Source organism: Oculina patagonica, unplaced genomic scaffold (assembly GCF_052425735.1).
Source record: "Oculina patagonica isolate OP01 unplaced genomic scaffold, crgOcupat unplaced6, whole genome shotgun sequence".
NCBI classification, from domain to species: Eukaryota; Metazoa; Cnidaria; class Anthozoa; order Scleractinia; family Oculinidae; genus Oculina; species Oculina patagonica.
Genome location: NW_027558470.1, coordinates 40722 through 63136, shown reverse-complemented (window position 1 = coordinate 63136; position 22415 = coordinate 40722). Strand labels below are relative to the sequence as shown.

Sequence of the window (22415 nt, the reverse complement as noted above, 5' to 3'; positions counted from 1 at the left end):
GGAAACGAGCTGGATTGGGAAATTCTCTGGAGGAGAACGATAGCCAGACAAAGAACAAGGCCAGCAAGAGACCCGTCTCAGAGGCTGCAGATAATGAACCAACCAAACGTGGACGCAAGAAAAAAGACACCTCTGCTACTCTGGAAGAATCGATCCGCAACCTCGGACCCTTTGTGGCCTTCCCTGACTCTCCATAACAAAGGAAAACTGTAATGAAAACTTGAGAGAACAAAGTCAATAAATAGAATGAATGTTTGTAAGCAGTGTTTATCTGTGTGTTAGCATGGCGAAGAAACAGAGCACGCTAGATGCCTTGTATTTAGACGAAGACAGCCCTTACGCGCTGAGTGGGAATGCGCAGGAATTGATCAATGTCGCTAAATCCTTAGGCGTGTCTCGACAAGCTGCTCAAACGTATTTGCAAGGTGAACCCTCCTTTACCTTACACCGACCGCGACGCGAAGATTTTCCCCGCAGCAAGACCGTGGTGGGACCGTCCCTCGATCATACCTGGCAAGCCGATTTAGTCGAAATGCAGGATCGGAAATTGGTGGCAGCTAACAAGCGAACGCGTTACCTCCTTACCGTCATCGACGTCTTGAGCAAGTATGCCTGGGTGGTGGGTTTGAAAAGTAAACGCGGGACAGCCGTGCGAGATGCATTGCGGTACTTGCTGGAACACAACCAGGGACGGCGACCCGTAAATTTGCACACCGATCAAGGTAAAGAATTTTACAACAAACACGTAAAACGTTTGTTGGACGAGTACGACATCCACCACTATTCCACGCAGGGAGAACCCAAAGCTTCCGTGGTCGAGCGTTTTAACCGTTCCCTAAAAGAACTCACCTACAAGTACATGACTGCGCACAACACGCCCAAGTACTTAGACGCCTTACCCGAACTAGTGGACAGGTACAACCAACGCATTCATTCAAGCATTCGAATGGCACCTGCCGACGTGAACGACTACAATGCCGAAGTGGTGTGGCAACGGTTGTACAAACCTACAATCCCATTGAACCGTTACAAGTTTCGACCCGGGGATTTCGTCAGAACCTCCAAGTTGTTAGGGAAGGACAAGAGACGAGGTGCGTTCGGTTTTAAGAGTGCCAAAGGGGTGTGGTCACGAGCCGTGTACACCGTGGTGGATCGCAAGCGACAAGTGGCAGATGGCGTGAATTATTACACGTTGGAAGATTGGCAAGGGCGGAAGGTGAAAGGTCGTTTCTACGAACCTCAACTACAAAAGGTTCGAGGTTTACCCAATCGATGGCGCGTGACCAAAAAGCTTAAATACAAAGGACGTGGACCCACTCGACAAGTGTTAGTGAACTGGCAAGGAGTGGCACCTGATTATCAGACGTGGATTTCACGCAAAGACTTGAAACAGTATGAGTAAGCCATGGGAACGCGACAATGATTTCATCATGTATTTGAACAGTGGGGATCAAGGGACTCACCCTCTAGAACCTGACGTGACGACAGTACGCTCCGCCTTTCGACAGGGGTTGGAAATTCCCTTGACCTTGTCCCAAGACTGGCAAGTGGCTCTAGTCAGTATGTATTATACACACTCCTTTGGCAACGCGGTGCTGAAATTGCCTGCCGATTACCACTGCCAAGTGGGGCGTGTGGAGACAAGTCTTCCATCGCAATCCATTCAACTATCGCGTCACCAACAGTTTACACATGTCAAGCACGTGCTACAAGATTTAGTTCAACGACTGGGCTTGTACGTCTTCCCGACCTTATCTGGAGGCACGCATTATTACGGGCAATTGCACATGGATTCTCCCAAAACGTTCGACAGAAACTTTCCCACCAATCCCAAATTGGATTATTTTCGTCGTGATGTGGTGGATGCCTGGTTGGCAACCGACAAGATCTTACCCACCACCTTTTTGGACGTCAAACGTTATCTCAACCAAGCTACCAGGACGCTGATGGGGCCCCACCGTGTCAAGTATGTTTGGGCACTCAAGGACAGTCCTCATCGTCCCAGGACACATTATGCCATCGACCTATGGGCTGAAGGTCAGTATGATCTGGGTGAATCGTTGGCCCTGCTCATGGGATTCCTAGAAATGGATCCCGATCATCGTGGAGCGTTGCGAATTCCACCCCACAACACTGTTTACGCCAATACAGGCAACAACACTCGAGCCCGCTTTGAGGTGACTCGACTCCTCGACAAGGGAAAGGACCCATTGAGAGGTGTGAGGATTTCATTGGACATTCACCCCAAACGACGCCGCTACATGTTTGGCAAGAGAATCCTGTTTGACGTGGGGGCGTGGCAAAAAAGCAACAATGCAGTGACCCCCTATGCCATACAAGAATTTCCAGTGACCATATTCAACTTAGAACCTGGTCGATGGTTGCTGCAAGTACAACCCAAGGGCTACGTGCGTTTTGATCACGGTTTGGAGGAGCTGATGGGAACCCACGTTCTCAAGGACGGTGAAAGTCTGCTACTACCCGAACCCGAGTCACCTATCGGGGAGCTGGTCAGCTTGTCCAATACAGATTTGAGCAAGTGTTTTGTGGAAGTGGACATCGTGGGATTGAGCATGACAGGAGAGCACCAGCGACACACATTGGCCTTGGTCCCGTTTCAAAGTCAGATGTATGGCAAGACGTGTGAATATCACCCACAGCACGTGGATTTTCGACCGTTGGCTGCTCCGACTCGTCACCTGAACCAGCTCCGAGTCAATTTAAGAAACAGCGACAACCTAGGCATTCCATTTTACACGGGTCTCGTTGGACTCTTGTTGTACTTTCACAAAGGCCCTGCTTTATCACCCACCATGCGATTTCAAGGGGGACGACGGGTGACCTTAGAAAGCAATGCGCAACTGGACCTGTTTCCTGACAACTCACCATCCCACTTCCGAGTGCGTCTGCCAGAGAGGTGGTCCTTGGACGAAACGTGGGAAGTGGGGCTGTTTCAGCTGCTGTTACCCCACACGTGGCGCAACGTGTTGAATCGGCAAGTGGGTCTTCGCATCCACTACGACCAGGATCACCCGGATGTGAGGATGTTTATACGTGCCGGCACCTATGTCACCGTGCAAGATGTGGTGGAAGGTTGGATGCAAGCCATGGAAGCCAATGCGCCTCAGAAGCACGATTTGGGTGGGCTAAAAGTCACCTTGGACGAACGAGGATTTAACGTGTGGACCTTTCCCAGTGCCGACTTCTCCGTGTATCTGCCAGCCTGGCTGGCCCGCGTCTTGGGCTACTTGGATTTTGACTCCTGGACTGTACCCTTCTATTTTCATTCCGACACCCATCGTCCCATTGTGGAAATCACCAAGCACGATGTTGACGGGAAACCCACCGAAGTGGAGATCACTCGAAGTCACACCATGGCCAAACACAGCCAAGCGAGTGTGTGGAGCACCATCTCTAAGTACTCCTTCCAGAACATGTACGTGCACTGCAACATCAGCGAACCGGTCTACGTGGGCTCCCAAATGGCCAAAGTCCTCTTGACCCACGGTGTAAACACGGACAAACAGAGGGTGGAAGACGTGTTCATTCCACACTTGCTTTTTTACCGACTGAGTCAGTACCAGATTCGCGACATCGAAATCGATATAAGGGACAACCAAGGTCGCCCCATACCATTCCAAGGTGGTGTGGTGACAGCGACCTTGTATTTCCGCCAGAGAGAGATTCCATAATGCCCGTCAAGAAACGATTCGCCCAATCTCAGTGGGTGCAAGTGGGAGGAGGAGGTACTTTCTACGACCAAGGCACCCCTGCGTATCAAGAAGGGGGGTGGTCACCGCTGTGGGCCCTGGCAGGTCAAGAGGCCACCTCTTTGGGCAAAGGAGTGGCCTGTAAGGCTGCCAAGCGATTTCGTCAGTCCTACTGCCAAGACACCGAACAACCCGTCAAGAAAAAGAAGAAGAAGCGACAGCAAGAAGGAGGGTATGGCTTTGACGAAGTGGCCTGGCAAATGATCAAAGGTCTGGGTAAGGCAGGTGCCAAGGCGGCCAGGTTAGGAGCCGGCAAAGCCATCCAATCCGATCTGGCGCAAAAAAAGGCCATGGAACTCGTGTCTCCATTTGTAGGTCAAGCCCTGGACACATTGGGGGATAAAGTTGCAGGTCAACAAGGCGGTATTCTTCCTCTCTTGGGGTTGATTCCAAGTTTAGTCAAGCAACTGGGTGGAACTGGCAATGATACCTATCGATCCGGCACTGAACCCTATCAGGAAGGAGGGTTCCTCTCGCTGTTGAGACTGATGCCTAGCTTACTCAAGAATCAAAAAGGAAGTGGAAAGAGAAAGCGTCCCAAAGTCATCACGGGTGCCTCCACGACATTGAATCGACTGTTTCGCCGACAAGGTGGACGTAACGTTGGTGTGTTGCCAGAAATCATTCCTGGTCCACAAGTAGGCATGGGTCGACGTCGACGACCGGGACAGCACTGTTTTCAAGGCTTGCCTTAGGAAAAAAAGATATAAAGGCAACACACTTGTGCCATTTGAGTTCAGTTCCTCGCCATGGAGTCCTTGAGTTTACAGGCCGACAAAGGTCAGTACGACTACCGACCGCAACGGAAGATCGATGCCACCGAGTACAAGTGGCAGTTTGAGGACATCAAACCCTTGACGCATTCGTCCACCCCATTGCAGTTTCGCATCGACGATCGCCCCTATCCTTTTTGTCCTCGAGAAATGGAACTGCATCTGCGAGTGAAGTTTAAAGAGGGTAACACCAAAGCCCTAGCCTATCATAACAATACGTCCAACCTCATCGTGGGACCAGTGAATAACTTTGGCTACAGTTGCATTCGACAAGTGCGTTGCAAAGTCAATAATGCCGAAACGGAATCTGCCTCAGGGGTAAATTTAGCCTATCGAGAGTATTTTCGAACCCTGTTGGAGTCTGATCCCTGGGATGAAAAGAGCAAGCTGAAGCGTCAAGGGTGGTACCGGGATGTGGCTGGTCAAATGGACAAGTGGGGAGGAAAACTAGACGAAGCAGCCAAGATGAATGCCGGTGGTATCTCCCGTCAACGAGTCATGGTGAATACCACGGGTGAATATGAGTTCAACGTCTGTCCCATGCCCAGCAATTTCACTCAAGTCGACCAGAATGTACCTCCCAACACCAAAGTGGAGTTTGACATTGAATTCAACAACCCGGAGTTTACCCTGATGGCCAAGAAGTACAAAGACAATGGTGATGGAACTGCAGCCACCTCCTCTGACAAAGTGTCCTTTGAAGTGATGGTGAACAAATCCTTTGTACGCGTGTTCTATCGCGTACCTGTGAAAGACATCATGCAGTACATGGAAGAACAAGTGGAGAAGACCACTGTCGTCAACCCGATGACCTTCCCCTTCCGACGGATGCGTTGTGACAACTATCAGTTGACAGCCAATCAAACGCAAATAGACATCAACGACGTGTTCCGAGGACGATCGCCCCGGTTGTTTTGGTTGGTGTTGGTGGACGACGAACGTTATCAAGGACACTTTGGAAAGAATCCATTCGATTTCACTCCCCAGAATGGAATCCAAGTGGAATGCACTGCCAATGGCGTACCCGTTCCCAAAGCCAGCTTATCTCTGCAAGATAAGTACGAGATCTTCGATTTGCTGATGAATGCTTCGGGCAAACGCAAACGAGATGCTTACCTGCTGAATCCAGACACCTTTGACCAAGGTTACTTCATGGTCCCCTTTGATCTGACGGCAGTCCAAGATGGAGGAGAATCCAGCACCCCCTTGTTACGTATGCTGGTCAATGTCCGACTGACCTTCAGTAGTGGAAATCCTACCCTCCAAGCTCTGTTTTTCTATAATACAGATGAAAGTCTGCTGCAAGTCGACAATCGTGGTACAGTGCAAGGTCCAATTCCCTTGTGAGAATGCATGATACAGAGTCCTTAAGAAGAGCGTGCCAGTGCGATCCCGTCATTCGGGGGTTTTTCACAGACGTGTACGGTGCCGACGAAGTGCCTTGTCAAGCGCCCTATCCGCAATGTGCTATTGCCAATACAGATCCCATCGACTTGCCTGGACAGCATTGGGTCGGCCTCTTTTGGTGGGCACCTGGTCGCGGTGAATTCTTCGACAGTTATGCCATCACACCCAACACGTATGATGCTCGTTGGCGTTGCTTTGATGACTTTGAACAAACACCTCGCCCCATTCAGCAATGGACCACTGATGTGTGCGGAGATCACACCTTGTACTACCTTTACCATCGATGCCGCGGCACGCCTTTGAGAACGATTGTGCAGTATTTTTCACCCACCAACTTACTTTACAATGACACGGCCGTCGTGCAACGGATGCATGACCTATTTCCTTCGTTGTCATCTGAAAAGCATAGAGGTGGACACTTGTTTGATGCACATGGACATAGTCAGATTTGTATTGAACGCCAAAGGCATCGTTGTTATGACTGTTGTAAACCTGTTACAAAAGTTATAAATTAAACTGTTGAAAAAAAAAAAAAAGTGTGTGTGTGTTCATCATGTCGACGTACGATCCGCGATTTCGGGTTCCGGGCAACATGCAGATTGTGGGTCCCTCTTTGAGTGGGAAAACGACTTGGCTGTACCGCTTGGTACACAATGCCCCGGTCTATTTTCGACTCGCAGATGGTAGCCCGTGCTACTTCCAAAAAATCGTGTACTGCCATGGCTCGACCTGGCAACCCATTTTTGACCATTTCCAAGCCTTGGGAGTGGACTTTCACCAAGGTCTACCCGAGGATATCTCAGAACTCTTTCCTCCCACGCAGCGACCCGGCATGTTGATCCTGGATGATTTGATGCAAGAATCTGCCAAGTCCCCACAAGTCACCCAGTTGTTAACGCGGGGTACTCATCATCTAGACTTGTTTGCCATCACGCTGTCGCAAAATCTGTATCCAGGTGGACGGGAACAAGCCACTCAAAACCGCAACTACCATTACACGGTCCTTTTCAAGAACCCGGCCGATACCAGATACGTCAAAGCCTTGGGTGATCGCTGGTTGGGGGATAGCAAAGCCTTTTGGCAACTGTACCAAAAAGCTACCCAAAAACCGTTTGGGTATCTGGTGGTTGACCATCATCCCAGGACTGACGAAGCATTGAGGTTTCGCACCCACATTTTGCTAGATGAAGCTGACCCTATCACCGTGCTACAACCGCTAGAAAAAAAGATAAAAAGCCGAGTGTCATAGCCACACAGGACCAGAAAAGGAATGAATTCTCTTGTGTTACCCACCTTTCGACGTTCCGCATTTCCACGTCCTCCTCGCTCTTTACAAGCACCTTGGGGTGCGGGGATGCCAGGCACTCACTACGTGCTACGAGGCGACGAGTACGACGTTCGCATTCAAGATGCCAGCGAGGCGACAACTGGACGACGCAGCGTTTTGGCAACCAAAAGACAACGGAAGCGAGGACAGAAGGGAGGCATCTACCCCGGACCTCGACCATCACCGTCACGCATTGCTCAGATGCAGAGAGCCATCCGCGCTCGTCATCCTACCAATCCTCAAAGACGAAGAGCAGCTTCTAGAGCCTTGGCCAATATGAGATCGCAACAACTGGCTCGAGGTGTCAACAGAGCCATGTGGAATGTGCGTCGTACACTGACCCCCACCACCTTAACGGGCAAACTCGGGACAGCAGCAGCACTAGGAGGCGTGTTGGCAGCAGTACCGACAGCCTTGTTGGGAACGCTCTTGTCGCAAAAGGTATAAAAGTCCGAGTTGCGTGTCGAGTTTAGAACACAACGATGCCAGCTGTAAGACGAAAACGTCGACGTCAGGAAGGAGGGCTCGGCCCTTTTGCTCAGCAACTAGCCATGTTCTCGTTGGCTCCCATCGTGACCGACATGGCTAGCAATGTGTTGAACAGCATGGTACCAGGCTTGACGGGTCAAGGCGGTGGAAAGTTTAGTTTACCGGGCAACTCGCAGATGATTGGTTTGCCTAATCATTTACCACCGTCCACTTATCTTCGCATACCACGATCCAAACAGAAAGGTGGAGGAATCAGGAAGAAAATGAAACGCTGTAAACAAAAATCACAACAGGGAGGATTGGGACCTCTGGCTGCAATGGCAGGCATGGCCTTAGCTCCGCTGGTGCTCAAACCACTGCTTTCTGGTCTACAGCAGTGAGAAAAAAAGGATATAAAGAAGCTGCATCTGGAAGGTTTATTAATGAACCATGGCACCTCCGTTACAAGCCTTCCGACGTACTCCCACCAATCGTTACTTTTCCACTTCATCGGTAGCAGTCAAGCGAGCTAATCGAGGGTTTACACGTCCTGCTAAAGCCCGTTCCTCGGGCAACAAAGTAGGAAGTGCCTACGGAAAACTCAAACGTAAAATGGGTACCAAGGGATTGTTGGCTGCCGGCTTACTACCTTTGGCAGGTCTGGGTGCTCTGCTAGGCGGAGTGGTGACATCAAAAAAGAAGAAACAAACGGGCAGTGGTGCGTGGCGCGTGGCAGCTCACCAACCTTTTCTACTCAACTTGGTTAGTGGGGATGGTGCCACATGGCGACGAGAAATTCACGAAGCCAGCAATGACCAACTACGTGCCCTGACCGACGTGATACGCAACTTGTACGATGGTGTGATCCCGATACCGTCCCAGATAAAACTTCCCTTGAAAAAGCATATAAGAGAGATAAGACGTTTGAGTGGACTAACCACACCTTTGTACGAACGGCGAGCCCTCTTACTTGCCTTGGGAGCACGTCTTCTCCCGTTTCTGCGGGCTGGTTTGAAAGCTTTGGAAACATGAGCGAAAAATATGCCCAAGAGATGATCTTGATCCCTAAACCCTCAAGCGATCAAACAGGAGGTCAGGTCGCCCAAGACAACATGGATCAATTTTGGCAACGACGCTTGGTGGTGGATCGATTGGTCAATGCCCCTCACGTGGATCGCATGAGGAAACTCATGAACGACATGAAACAGGTCGAAGGACAAGGCGTGCCTGCATCCCTACCAGGGGATGGTGTCGACAGCAGCCATTACTTTCACCTACAACGTCAACTGCAACGACTTCAACCCAACAGCCTAAAACGGATTGCCCCAACGAAAAAAATAGCAGGTCCTCCTCTTCCTCCTCCAGAGAAAGAAGAAAAATCAAAAATCATCCCTGCGATGTGGTACGCCAACCTCCGGTCGCCTCAGGAAGTGCTTGACCACTACGACAAATTGGACAAGGATCTTGAATGGTATAGGCAACAGGCCAAGCAAGAGATGGAGCAAGCCCTCCGCACGGAGGACGAGGAAAAAATCAAGAAAGCCGACCGAAATTGGCAGATCGTGGAGGGCAACGTGCAAACCATCAAGGAGCAAGACGAGTTTTTGAACCATTCGGATCCACCCTTTTGGTTGAATCAACTCATCATGGGCAAGGAAGAGGAGCACAGGAAACGCGTCCAAGCTCGAGAAGATTCGCTACGTCGGCGCAACAAATTGTATCAACAACTCATAAACCTCTACCCTAGACAGCGAGGAAAAGGTTATTCTAAGCCCCGTGTTTGGCAGAAACCTCGCAATTGGATTCAAGAGTGAATTTTGTAAACGAGTCATTGTCAAAAAAGTATAAAAAAAAAGCAACACATTCGTCATCGACATTCATTCTACACATCACGATGCAGCGTAAAGGTGCTCTTCAAAACGTGTGCCTCATAATCGATTTAGAGGGCTATTTTATCGACAAAAAATTTTATCCACGTGAACTCGGTTGGACCACCTGGAGAGGTGATGTTGGAGTCAACCATTACCAACAACCCTTTCGCTGGAAAGCATTAACCCCACTTGACAGACAAACGGCCAAGTACGTTTACCATCGCATTCATGGGTTACCGTTTGAAGAAGATCCCCGGGAAAATGCTCGTTCTCTAGAGGACCTGAAAGGCAACGTATTAGAAGTGTACCAACAAAGCCGCACCCTAGAACGATTCCTAGTAGCATATAAAGGTGGCCACGTGGAAAAGAATTTATTACGAGAATTGGATCTACCTGCCATCAACTTGGAACATTTTGGATGCCCCAAATTTGAAAAATTAGACAATATCTCTATCATTCAAGACTGCGGACAGCACAAAGTACAAGCGTTGGGACACTGTGCCATGGTGGAATGTCAGGCGTTTTGGCAATGGACAGTCACACCGGACGAAGATTGGGAGACTGAACTTTGTTTGTAAAAAAAAAAACTTTGTTTGTTAATCAATAAAATGTATTTTTAACAACTGAAAATGGTCTTGTGGTGGTTTTTGCCAATGCGAACATAGCTAACCGCCGGGCGGCGGCGGCGGCGGCGGCGGCGGCGGCGGGAGGCAGCAGCAGTCGCGCTGCGCGCGGCTGCCATAAAAAATGCTTTTGTGGCAAGTTTCATTACACAGTTCAAAAAAAAATCATTTTACTCTATTCACATGACATGAACTGTGCACCTCAAAAAATGCTTGTGTGCCAAGTCATTACGAAAAATTAACAATGCAGTTCAAAAAAATCATTTTTCTCTATTCACATGACATGCACTGTGCACCTCATTTTCGTTTATTGACTCCTCTTTAGCACCTCACGCTCACTTCTCAAATTTTACAAGGGTTTGTATGGGGCGGACATTTTGAATAAATTAAAACCGGGGTATGTGCACCTCATTTTCGTTTTTGGACTCCTCCTTAGCACCTCACGTTCACTTCTCACATTTTACAAGGGTTTGTATGGGCGGCCATTTTGAATAAATTAAAATCCGGCTAATTTGGAACCTATACTACTACTGACCAGCTACAGTATACTTTATTTTTAAGATGTAGCGGCTTTTATTGGCAAAAATGGAATTATAGCCTCAAGGCTGTTTGTAGGAATTGTTATAAATTAACCACTGACCTTTCAATTAGTGAGTCATTTGTGTGCATTTTATAGTGGAGACTCGAAAGCATTTGTGTAAAGCAATTATGAGGAAGTTTAATGAAGTCATTAGCTTTGTATAGTTACTCTTAACTTGGAGTTTAAATAGTAAATAAACAGCAGTGGAAACACAAGCCATTACATGTTAAATTAAAGCCTTTTATGTTACTGAATGGAAGTTATACAATGTTGTACATATATTTAACTTGCGGCATATAATAGCAACCCATTAGTGTCTCTTCCTGTTTAATTGTGGGGACAGCATGTTTTTAAAATTCCACCTTCACCACGGAATTCAAGAAAAAGGATACAGCACTTTTGTATTCCATGAGTTAGTAGATTCATGGAACTATATATGTATTTTCTGAGAGTTGATAAGAAAAATGATTAGCTAAGAAATGGACATTAGCTATTATACATGTTTGCCAGTTTGTCAGTTTTTATGTCTTAAATTTTCTTTTTTGTTTCTAACATGAAGAATTTGAATATTTGGGACAGGACAGGTATTCAGGAATGGAAATAGAATATTACACAGCAAGCCCAAAAAAACTTTTCTCATCAACAACCAATGACTAATGAGAGTGTGGGTGTATTCCTCCCATATTTGGAAGGCTCTATTTGTTTTCCATATCACATATATCTTGGGGGAGTGTTTCAGATTGTACAGTGTGACAGTGCAAGTCGGTGCAGTACCTGCTGAAGGTATTGAACCCTTCTTTTGCTGCATGATGTGAATTCAACCTTAAATTTGGATGCTTGTATTAATTCTTGGTATTGTTTGTACCTAGCTTCAATCTTGTGAAACTTCAGTTTTGGCCAGGGAATGGCAGGGAGGAAAAGATGCTTGCAGTCTGTGAGTATACATTTTATAAAGGTTGCTTTTTGTAGTCCTTAGTTCTCTTATGGTATTCAGAAAGCATTATCTATTGCTCAAAAGAAAGTAATGAATATCTCTTGATTTTTCTTTGATTTGAGTTTTCCATGCGAAAAGTTAGTTTTGAAATTTGTTAGGGGTGTGTCAGGCCTACATGTGAATTGTCAACACACTTCAATACTGGTTTTGCTTGTTTTCATAAAAAAAATTCAATAGGCAACTCATTTGTACATGCTAGGAATGCATCAAATGATCAAAGGTACGCTTCATTCTGTCACGGAATGTCAAAGAGCTTTTAAGATGCCAGTCATGATTTGAATAGTTAGAATTGAACAATGTGGAGTAATATAAAGGGTGCACTGGGGTTGCACACAATTGACATTCATTCAACAGGTTATGAAAATTGCCACTCGCTTTTGGGCTCCTGATTCGATTGAGTACAAATAAAAAAAATCATGGAATTTCAATAATATATGCAATTTCCACATTTTTTAGAATTTATTCATTTCTTCAACATGTACCCAAAGAAACCAGAGCTCATGTATATTTGTTGATTTTATTTATGGTAAATTGATGGAATTTTCATGGTCTTCCTATGGCCTATGAATTCATGGCTCGTGAAAGTTAACCCTCAATATTCAATGGTTCTCCACCTTTTTTTATGGGGTAGGGGAAGGCACACAAGCAAAATGAATATCCTACTTTAAAACCCAATGATTTTATCATTGATTTTCATGGTCTTTCTATGGCATATTCATGGCCTGTTTCCATCGGAGCCATCGGCAGCCAAAGATGCTCGTTAACAGTTTAAGTGCTCTAATATACCAAGTTTTAATAAAAATGGACTATTATTTTTAGGTTTCCTGTGACACAAATATAAATTTGGGTGACATAGTCCCTTTAACCTCCACAAGGAAATAAACTGCAGGACTTGAAATGTGTGCAAGTGATTGTTACTAATAACTGTCAGTCTCTCTATATATTCTGACATGGCATGGCATATTCCCTCACATGATTTAATTCCAATTTGCAAAGCCAAGACTGTATTTAATCCTGCAGCATGAAATTTGCCAACAAATGACTAAAATTCGTATCAACCTAGTAAATGGCCTAGCTCACAGCGAGTCTCACGTAGCTCAGTTGGTTAGAGCGCCCAACCGGTATCTGGGAGGCCATGGGTTCGATTCCCGTCGGGGACTCAGATTTTTTTCTTTGTCCCACGCTCGTGTCATGTAGAATAATTTCTTCACTATTTATCACCGAGCTTAAAATCTACCGTCTTTATTATTTACTACAAATTTGATGATTTCGACATTGCTGATCCTAGCAGTATGCAGGACGCGTGTCACTTATCAACCTAGTAAATGGCCTAGCTCACAGCGAGTCTTACGTAGCTCAGTTGGTTAGAGCGCCCAACCAGTATCTGGGAGGCCATGGGTTCGATTCCCGTCGGGGACTCAGATTTTTTTCTTTGTCCCACGCTCGTGTCATGTAGAATAATTTCTTCACTGTTTATCACCGAGCTTAAAATCTACCATCTTTATTATTTACTACAAATTCTGGAAATACTTGACCTTTAAATTGTATTCCTTGACACTATGTATTCTCTTCAGGAAGTTAATTTCCAGGTTTCTGATAGGTATGAAAAATATGTGTAATTATATATAATGCATATGACAAATATAACGATTGTATTTTTAAAAAAAATAGGTTCAGTTCTTTTATCTGTAAATTTGAATGACACATAGACAACAAAGGTCCAAGTACATGAATAACTGAACACATGTAGCAAGAAAGACAACTTTATGGACCATGACTTTTAAGACTAAAATTTTATAGTCATAAGGAATACCTTCTCTAAATTTTGTGCACTTTTTGACGTCACAACTGGAACGTTTGAGCGACTTTTAATTGCAATTTCTAAAACTTTGTTATCAATAATCACTTAATCAAGTACATGTTGATCACTTGGCACATCCTTTGAAAATTGAAAAATTTACCTCTCACTAAGCTGATTTGAACCTACTGTAGTAGAAATTAAGTTTCTATTTAGTTTGTAAAGGATAATTTAAGTAACAACATGTAATCATGGTTTGCAAGCTTAAATTGGTAAATCTAGTAACAAGTGCATTTGGTGAACGATCGTTCAGTTTCCCCCGCATGAAGAATAAAAACATATTTTCACTCAACAGTGATGTTAGAGAGATTTAACAACCTGACAATAATGAACATTCATAAAGAAAGAACAGACTGAAAAACATTTTTTCCATAGAAAGAGAAGTTTTGGCACTAATTTACACTAGCATCTTTAAAAGAAGTCATGATTTTTTTCCATTCCGTTAAGTCAAAGTGTGTTTAGCAACAATAATGTTGAATTCAAAGTATCAAAGACTGCCCCTTGTAAATTATAATAATATATCTTACATAATTTGCTCAGTACAACTACAAAACGTACTACATTGTAGACAATTTATCACCAGCTTTTTATTTGGAAAGGTGTTCACAAATGAATATATTTTTTAGTAATTTTTTCGCTCAAACGTTCCAGTCGGTGGGTCGTAAACTTTTTTTGTAATTCTGCTGACCAATGCATAACTGATGAAAATTAATGTTGGCAAATGTAAAACTCAGTGAAATAGTGATGAGATAGTTATCAGCTATGTCAAGAGCATGCATCCTTATGACTATAAAATTTTAGTCTTAAAAGTCATGGTCCATAAAGTTGTCTTTCTTGCTACATGTGTTCAGTTATTCATGTACTTTGACCTTTGTTGTCTATGTGTCATTCAAATTTACAGATAAAAGAACTGAACCTATTTTTTAAAAAAAATACAATCATTATATTTGTCATATTCATTATATATAATTACACATATTTTTCATACCTATCAGAAACCTGGAAATTAACTTCCTGAAGAGAATACATAGTGTCAAGGAATACAATTTAAAGGTCAAGTATTTCCAGAATTTTAGTCATTTGTTGGCAAATTTCATGCTGCAGGATTAAATACAGTCTTGGCTTTGCAAATTGGAATTAAATCATGTGAGGGAATATGCCATGCCTTGGGAGGGGAGAAGGAAGGATGAAAAAACACATAAGAGGGGAAAAAAGATAATGTGCGTACCTGCCCGTTTGTTAAACCCTTGCCCTCCCTGCTTTCTAATACAGTATAACAATACATTGAGCTAACGTAACACATAGTTCCGCAATGTGTTCATGTGTCTAGAGCATTGGGTTATTCCAGAAAAAATACACCCCCCCCCCCCCCCCCGACGGATGGCAAAAAATTTTGATCCCCCCTTCTGCCCGGGGGATCAAAATCATTTTTTTTAAAGGCCCTAACTGGAAACAACAGACAATAGAAAAGACCCAACATTTCATTCAAAAGATCCTTGTTTATTATAATTCTCAAAACTGGGCTAATATCACAAATTTTGCGGGACAAATTTCAACATTTCAAATCAGATTATTTTGATGGCATGTGTTACATTTGAGTGATCTCCGGTACACTCTCCTCGAAAATGCCACTTGCTTTTTCCGTACCACAACAAAAGTACAAGATAAGAAATTTGTAAGTCTCTAAAATTATCTAAATGTAAGAAAAGGCCGTGTCAGTTCGGTAAACGAATTTATGTTGAGTCCGTTTTGTCTTCATTCCAGGCCATGATTCGGTAAGTTTTCGTTGAGTCCGTTCAGTCTTCAAAATTCCCGGCCGTCATTTGGTAAACTTATTTACGTTGATTCCATCCAATGTTCCAAATTACCGGCAGACTTTCATTCATTCCGTTAACGAACTGAACAAAATTATATTTTTTGTCGTAAAAACAACACTTTAGCATGCCTTCGCACCGAATCTAGTCAAGAGAAGAGTTAAAATTGCCCTTCCAATTCTTTTGTTTTGAACTTGTCTTGTGATTGGCTAAAAAACGTTGGGTGGCCCGGTTGAGTTCGTTTTACTATAAATACATTATTGTATTGCAGAATTGGGGCAGTGATTTGAGTGTAATTAGGTGGTGACGCCTATATGTTGTCGCCCGTGGACGGGCAATGTTACGATTACTCCAACCGGGTAGCACTGGGAACTATGCACTTTGATTGTTTACTCAGTTTCGGTATGCCATCTTTGATTGTCATGATTATGAATCAACATAGCGTACATCATGCAAAACGCGTTTGATTTCTACAGTGGAACGGAGGTATGGGGTCAGGAGAGAATGATGTACTGCTTACAGAACTTTTTAACCGTTGTACGTGTATTCATCAAAATCGGCATATGCGATAAGAATTTGACGAGTGAAAACCGTTTAGTGTCATAACTTTTGAGACCGTTCTAGTATAAAAAGGCCAACCGATGGCAGTATCTTGATTAGATTGCAAAGGTGAGCTATCTAATCTTTGTTTGTTTTGGCGTGCATTGTTATCGATAATAATGTAAGTTTAGGTTAATGTTATTTCCCCTTTCCTTCGCGACTCGCCATCGATATCTTCCTTTTTCTGTTTTAGATAATATTGATCTCAAGCCATTAAAAATAAAACAGTGACGGTATCCGTATTCCTATGTGTATGAGAAGCCAGAATTCTAAAAGAATTTCTACCCAATTGCTGATTTAGCTGATCTAAAATGTTTTGTTTGATAAGTTGCATGAATACATTTAAGTGATTCTTGTTAGCGGTGTTGACTTGATTACATTTCAATACGAAAAAATGTCACACAATCTTCAGTATCGACTTTGTGTGGAAATCAATCCTGGGCCTTTCTGTTGCCAAATAATGAAGTTCATAATAATTAAATGTGCTTATTTTATTATAATGTACGTATGTAATGTATTGCAAGTTCGTTTTGTAGTTAAAGCAAATCAAAAATTAAAATAAATAAAAAATGCAATTTCTGGGATCAACATTGTAAAGCGTCATCGCCTGTGCATGCATGTATGCGTGCCGGTTATTTTAAGAGGTTTAAAGAAGAGATAGATTTTATGGAACACCACCAGTGCTTTCATCTTTTCTGCACATAATGCTGCTCATACATGTACTTCATCATACAAAATAGTTTTAGACCCTTTGATTTGTTTGTTTGTTTTTTACTTATTAAGATTACGGTATATTTTTTTTTCTGTAAAAAAGTGTGTCTGTCTGTGTGTGTGGAGGGGGGCTAAAGCCCCCCTAGCCCCTCCCTCTGTGCAGCCCGTGTAATTATATATACCGGTAATCACTTGTATTTTAGAGGAAACTTCTACCAGAGCAGTTAACTACAGGTGAAGACCAAGAGGGCTTTGAGGAGAGGTTCATTGACAAGTACATAGGTATGTATTGTGATTTTGTAGAGTCAACCATAAAAACCTTGGTTCGTAGAATAATTGTAAAATACCTCATTCTTGAGCACTTAACGGGTGTCCTTATTAAGTACAGATCTAGAGCAGTTGCTAAAGGATCGCTGAAGATGATTTTCGGTGGAAAGCCATTTTGTAGTGTTTTGTATTGCTAAATGGTGAATCTTTTAGAGGGGAGCACCTGCTTTGAAAAAATGTTGTATTGCTACAGTATTGTGAAAAAGTAATGCAACCGAAAAGCACAAATTTCTTTCTTTGTTCTCGCGAAATTTCGCTCGAAAAGTCATGCAAAAAGTTCACATCATTTCAAGCTAAATTTCGCAAGAACAAAGGCCGATATTTCTTCGAATTTTCCTTACCTCAGTGATAATTCGTGATAATTCGCCCCTAACTAGAAGAAAATTCGCTTGCAGCTCAACAACGTTAACTTCGAGCAAAGTTCTCTGTGTGATTGATATGTTCATCGCTCGAAAGTTGATGCTGACCGGCAGAATAAATGGTGAATCTTTAAGAGGGGAACACAGGTCTGCTTTGAAAAAATTGACATTGCGCGCATAACAAGTGCCAGTCCCAAACCGCGTGTTCGAATTTAAACTCCCTAAAACTTGGAGAAAAGAAGCTAGAGGTCCAGTTTTGTTTAAGAATCAGAGAATCCTATATATGGAATTACCATTGCAAAAAAGGAACGCTACCGAAGGGATGCGCAATGCAATACTAGGGAATCACCTTAACAGGAATCCCGATTTCTCAAACCTCCTGATAACTCGAACCACAAGTGATTTAATTCCTTTTCACAGTCAAACACTGTTATACTGTTATGCATGCTAGCTAAGTATTCATGTAGTCTACATTCAATTTCATATTGGTAACTCTTGGCAAGTTAACAAATTTTTTACAACAGCATAACATTTCCTTTCTAGTTTCTCAAAGGATGATTGAACTGCAACACAGTTTATTGCCACTTTCAGACAACATTAGGAGAAATAAAATAATTTTCTACGTTTTGGGTTTTGTTGCTATGCAGCTCTGCTTAATATGGAATACAGTTTTATATTTTCTCCCAACTAGCCACCAAATGATATATTTCTGTGTTACCATCTCAAAATCACTTACAAATGTTAATAGTATTATTTATAAAAAATACAGTACTGTGCAAAAGTAGTGCAAACAAAATTCGTCGAAATTCGTTTTTTGTTCTCGCGAATTTTTGGAGAAATTTCTTCGAATTATCGAGACACATTTCGTTGTGGTCCACGCGAAAAAATCGCGAAGTTCGTCGAAAATTCGAGACAACGAAATTCGAAATAGCGAATTTTTGAGGTAGACAAACAATGACTTATCGAAATTTGAAGCAGCGAAATTCGCTGCATGTAACTTTCGTTCGACATTTTCATAAACTAACGTGAAGCGCGTTCCATCAAGTTCATAACAATAAAATAAATTATTTCAGCCTCAACAAAGTAAAATATAACTAAAACATTGCTAGGGGGACATAAAAGTTTCTAAAACTTCAAAGTATACGACTGAAAAGGCTATATTTGCAACATAAACAAGCACAATACCAATGTTTTTAGAAGCCTACTTCGAAAACAAGACAAGGGTTGAACAGATTAAGGTTGTACTACTGAAAACACCTCAGCCCCTTTTGGAAATGAGAAAACTTAATTTATACCTCTACATAATTCAAGCTAACGAATTGTCTAGAGTTAGATTCTTGTTTACAGCTGTACATGAAAGCACATGGCGGGCACAAAGTTTACATGTTGATCGTACAAGACACTCTTTGAACATCTTACCTTGTAAAGTACGGCCTACTTTGTACGCAAAAATATCGAGAAAGTAAAAATCTTTCACCACCTCGATATCTACTCTTTGCCTGGATCTAGTGGATCAAACAAATGGTGAAACATACACCAGCAACACGCTCCCCATGTGACTTGTTCGCCATGTTGATTGTTGACACACTTCGGGCACGTGGAAGTCTGGGTTCCAGTATCCCGGATTCACCGTAAAATTCTAGTTAAATTATAGGCCCATCTACCTGGAAACAAAAAAATACATCCGATTATAAGCCCCCGCCCCCTCCCCGGATATAAGACCCCTCTGCCAGATGAGAGTACTGAAAAGGGCTAAATGTTGCTTTATTATGCGTTTTTAACTTAAAAATGCATTTCGATCAACACTTCCGTGGCCCGTTACGGGACGTTTTTTTTTTATTCCGCTTATAAGCCCTCCAGGATATAAGCCCAAAAACCCTTATGACGTTGTATAAGCCCAGGGCTTATAACCGGAATTTTACTGTATATTTTTTTTGTGCGATCGAAAAGAAGAGTATAAACTTTGCCACTTAAACAGAGAAAAAGAGGAATCAAGTTTTGTCTTTGAATCACAGACTGGGGTAGGGGGCTAATTGCTTGGTCGAGTTTTAAAGGCTTTCTCCGGTAATGCTTAAAGTAAAATAAAACGATTTGTCATAAAACAATGGTCATCGTCTTTTCGTTTGAATAGCAGCACCTCAAAGAGTCATACTTTATAGTCATGAAGCAGGGCAAAGCTATAGCTTTAAGAAAGGCCAAAAGACATTTGAATGCAGAAAATTTTGTAGGGAGTATTTCGAACAGAGCAAATTTTCACACGAATTTTTCCAAGTCAATTTCGAAGCAAGCGAATTATTGCGCGAAATTTCACGACATTTTACACAATAGGCCAAGCGAAAAAGGCCACTTTTTCGCCGCAAATTCGCTTTGAGCGAAATATTGCAATTTTTTTGTCGAAAAGCCACGAAAAGTTATGAATGTCAACAAATTTTGTTTGCATTACTTTTGCACAGTACTGTATATATATCAAAAACGGGCTGTAACAGAGTTTATGAGCCCATGATATACAATGGTAACATACCCTTATAAAGAATATGTACCCTTGTACCTTTTCATCAAACAAAACTGGATTTAACACAAGGGGTATACATGTTGAAATAATTTTAAGGGAATGACCTTTACTGTGTGATCTTTACAGGGAGAGGTGTGTTTACAGCGAGGCCATTTTTGAAAAATGACTTTTTACTTGAATACAAAGGAGAGTTGATCTCATATGAGGAAGGATGCCAAAGAGAAGATAACTATTCACCAGATGTGGGAAACTTCCTCTTCTTCTTTCAGGATGGATGCAAGTCATTGTGGTATTCAAGTCATTCTTTTTAATTTTTTTTGTAATGGTAGTAATAGTACTTTCTACAAGCATCTTTGACTATGCTGTAAAGCATAAGCTTGGGAACACATACTTAAAATTCACTCAAACATCAGCATGGGGTAAAAAATAATTTTTATTCCAGGCATCTCTCTACTTTTTATTTCCGTGAAAAACCCGCAGATAAGCCGCACCTTTTTTTCCCAACATCTTCCCTCGAAATCGAGGGTGCAGCTTATCTGCGGGAACATTTGGAAATGGTGCCAAAAATTTTCGTGAATTGACACTTTTATGGAAAGGTATGCAAATTAATATTTAATTCAACTACAAGGGAGTATTGGTCATTGCTTTTGCAAGTTTGACAGCCCCAAAAAACTGTTTGCAGTGTCGACGATGGCCTATATTTTCAACAGAATAAATATTGATACACCACGAGTGAGAAAAAAAACACGAGTATTCGTATGGTAGATGCAAACTATTGCCTTCTGTTTCTTCCCCATTTAGCACTTTGATGGCAAATTAGCAGAACTACTTACGAAACTCTCTTAATGTAACAAGTTTATCTCCAACTGATGACTACCAAATCTCTTTTTATCGATAGGATAGCCACGAAACCCAAATGCCTCCATCTTGTTCATTCTCACCCGCATAGCCCTTTCGTTTCTCTTAGCCGGCTGAGCCTTGGCACGAGGAAACGAAGGGCTCTGGGGACACAGGATTTCCAGTCCTAGATTCTAGGACTTCCGGTCTTCATGTATGCAGTCATGACATTTCAAATGAATGTATGAGAGAGTTGTTACGTTTTCGACTTCCATTTAGGAATTCTTTGTTCCAAACAGCCAATCAAAAAAATTCAAATAAATTCAAAAATCCTATGTCCCCAGAGCCCTCCGTTTTCTCGTGCCAAGTCGGCTAAGAGAAACAAAAGGGCTAATTGGAGGTGAGAATGCATGTTGTTTTGTTTCAGTTCGTTCTCGCCCCAGTCCAATTTTTGCTTCCGATCGAATGCCTGGTTACTAAGCAACGCACATGTTCTTGTTTTCACACAAAAATCCATGGAAAAACTGTGTTAAATGAAGAAATACCTGTCAACAAATACCATAAAAATATTTACGTTTCAATGTTTAGTGAGTTTAAGGTGAGCGTGTAGGACCAGTCAAAATAACTTTGCTTACAGTGATCACACTGTAAGCATGTCCTGTGGAGAACAAAATAATTCATATAATCATGTGATATTAATTTTGTGCTCATTTCGCACATATTTTTTTGTACTCTGACCACATGAAAATGAGTCATAAAATGAGTTCATCTTATGGGCCTGCTTCATGCACCTGATAGTAACAGGCTTTATTTTAAGGAGGCTGATCGATGTAGTTTTTTTGGCCGAAGGGTGAATTGTTTTGAAAATTAAAATTATCTAGGAAGCCAATGTTCGATTTTTGCCAAAATACACCATAATGATGAAATATGATCAAATTTTAATTTTTTTACCCTTCACTAAGTCACAAACTCTAGGTTATCATAGCAACAATTGACGTTTTCTTTTGTTCTTAAACAAGCTTGATTTACTTGGAATCTAGATTGACCCTTGGTTTTTATTTTTGATATTTTAAAGTTTAGTAGATTGACTATATGTTGACGAAATTGTAGAAAAGTCTGTTAGAGCGCTTTCAAGTAAATCAAGAATGAAACTTTCAGAAAAACCCCAATTTACCGTAATGATTCGATTTAGCGCCGGGGCGCTTATTTACTTTTTGCACCTCAAGGGAGGGCGCTTAATCGAGATAGGGCGCTTATTCGCGACAGGGCGCTAATTAAATTTTTCGAGAAATAACCAAATGTTCAAAACAAAACTTTAATAAATATTAAGATAACTAACAATAACAGAAACTGTAACAGCAGTAAAGTGTTGCAAGTTCAGCTACTTTTAAAAGAATTGTTCAATTTAGCAGTAATTATATACATACATGTACGGTATGGTAAATGTTAATGCGTTTATCAACTTATAAAGTAGATGACTTCACTAGGGAGTTATCCACAATAGGGGGCGTTTATTAGAATAGGGGCACTTATAAGAATGAGGGCACTTGTTAGAATGGGGGCGCTTATTGGAATAGGGGCGCT

At 42.5% G+C, this 22415-nt stretch overlaps 3 protein-coding genes across 18 annotated transcripts in view; all 3 read left to right on the top strand.

Annotated features, from left to right (window-relative positions):
* LOC144640976 (uncharacterized) overlaps positions 1-22415 on the top strand; it is a 76216-nt gene that overhangs the window by 28942 nt on the left and 24859 nt on the right. For 9 of the 16 annotated variants that reach the window (XM_078500045.1, XM_078500043.1, XM_078500044.1 and 6 more), the window contains exons 1-3: positions 10797-11753; positions 17000-17078; positions 20121-20283. In XM_078500045.1, coding sequence (XP_078356171.1) covers positions 11724-11753; positions 17000-17078; positions 20121-20283 — 272 coding nt within the window. In that variant the 5' untranslated portion in view covers positions 10797-11723. Of the gene's footprint in view, positions 1-10794; positions 11754-16999; positions 17079-20120; positions 20284-22415 lie in introns of those variants that run through there. The other 7 variants (XM_078500046.1, XM_078500040.1, XM_078500039.1 and 4 more) reach the window with 5 other exon arrangements.
* Positions 284-1402, top strand: LOC144640985 (uncharacterized). Its single transcript, XM_078500057.1, has one exon. The coding sequence runs from the start codon at positions 284-286 to the stop codon at positions 1400-1402; it is 1119 nt and encodes a 372-aa protein (XP_078356183.1).
* LOC144640984 (uncharacterized protein F54H12.2-like) lies at positions 4520-5890 on the top strand. Its single transcript, XM_078500056.1, has one exon. The coding sequence runs from the start codon at positions 4520-4522 to the stop codon at positions 5888-5890; it is 1371 nt and encodes a 456-aa protein (XP_078356182.1).

What these genes read in the sequence shown, in the direction of transcription:
- LOC144640985 (XM_078500057.1), top strand. Translation starts at nt 284, where the DNA reads ATGGCGAAGAAACAGAGCACGCTAGATGCCTTGTATTTAGACGAAGAC.
- LOC144640984 (XM_078500056.1), top strand. Translation starts at nt 4,520, where the DNA reads ATGGAGTCCTTGAGTTTACAGGCCGACAAAGGTCAGTACGACTACCGA.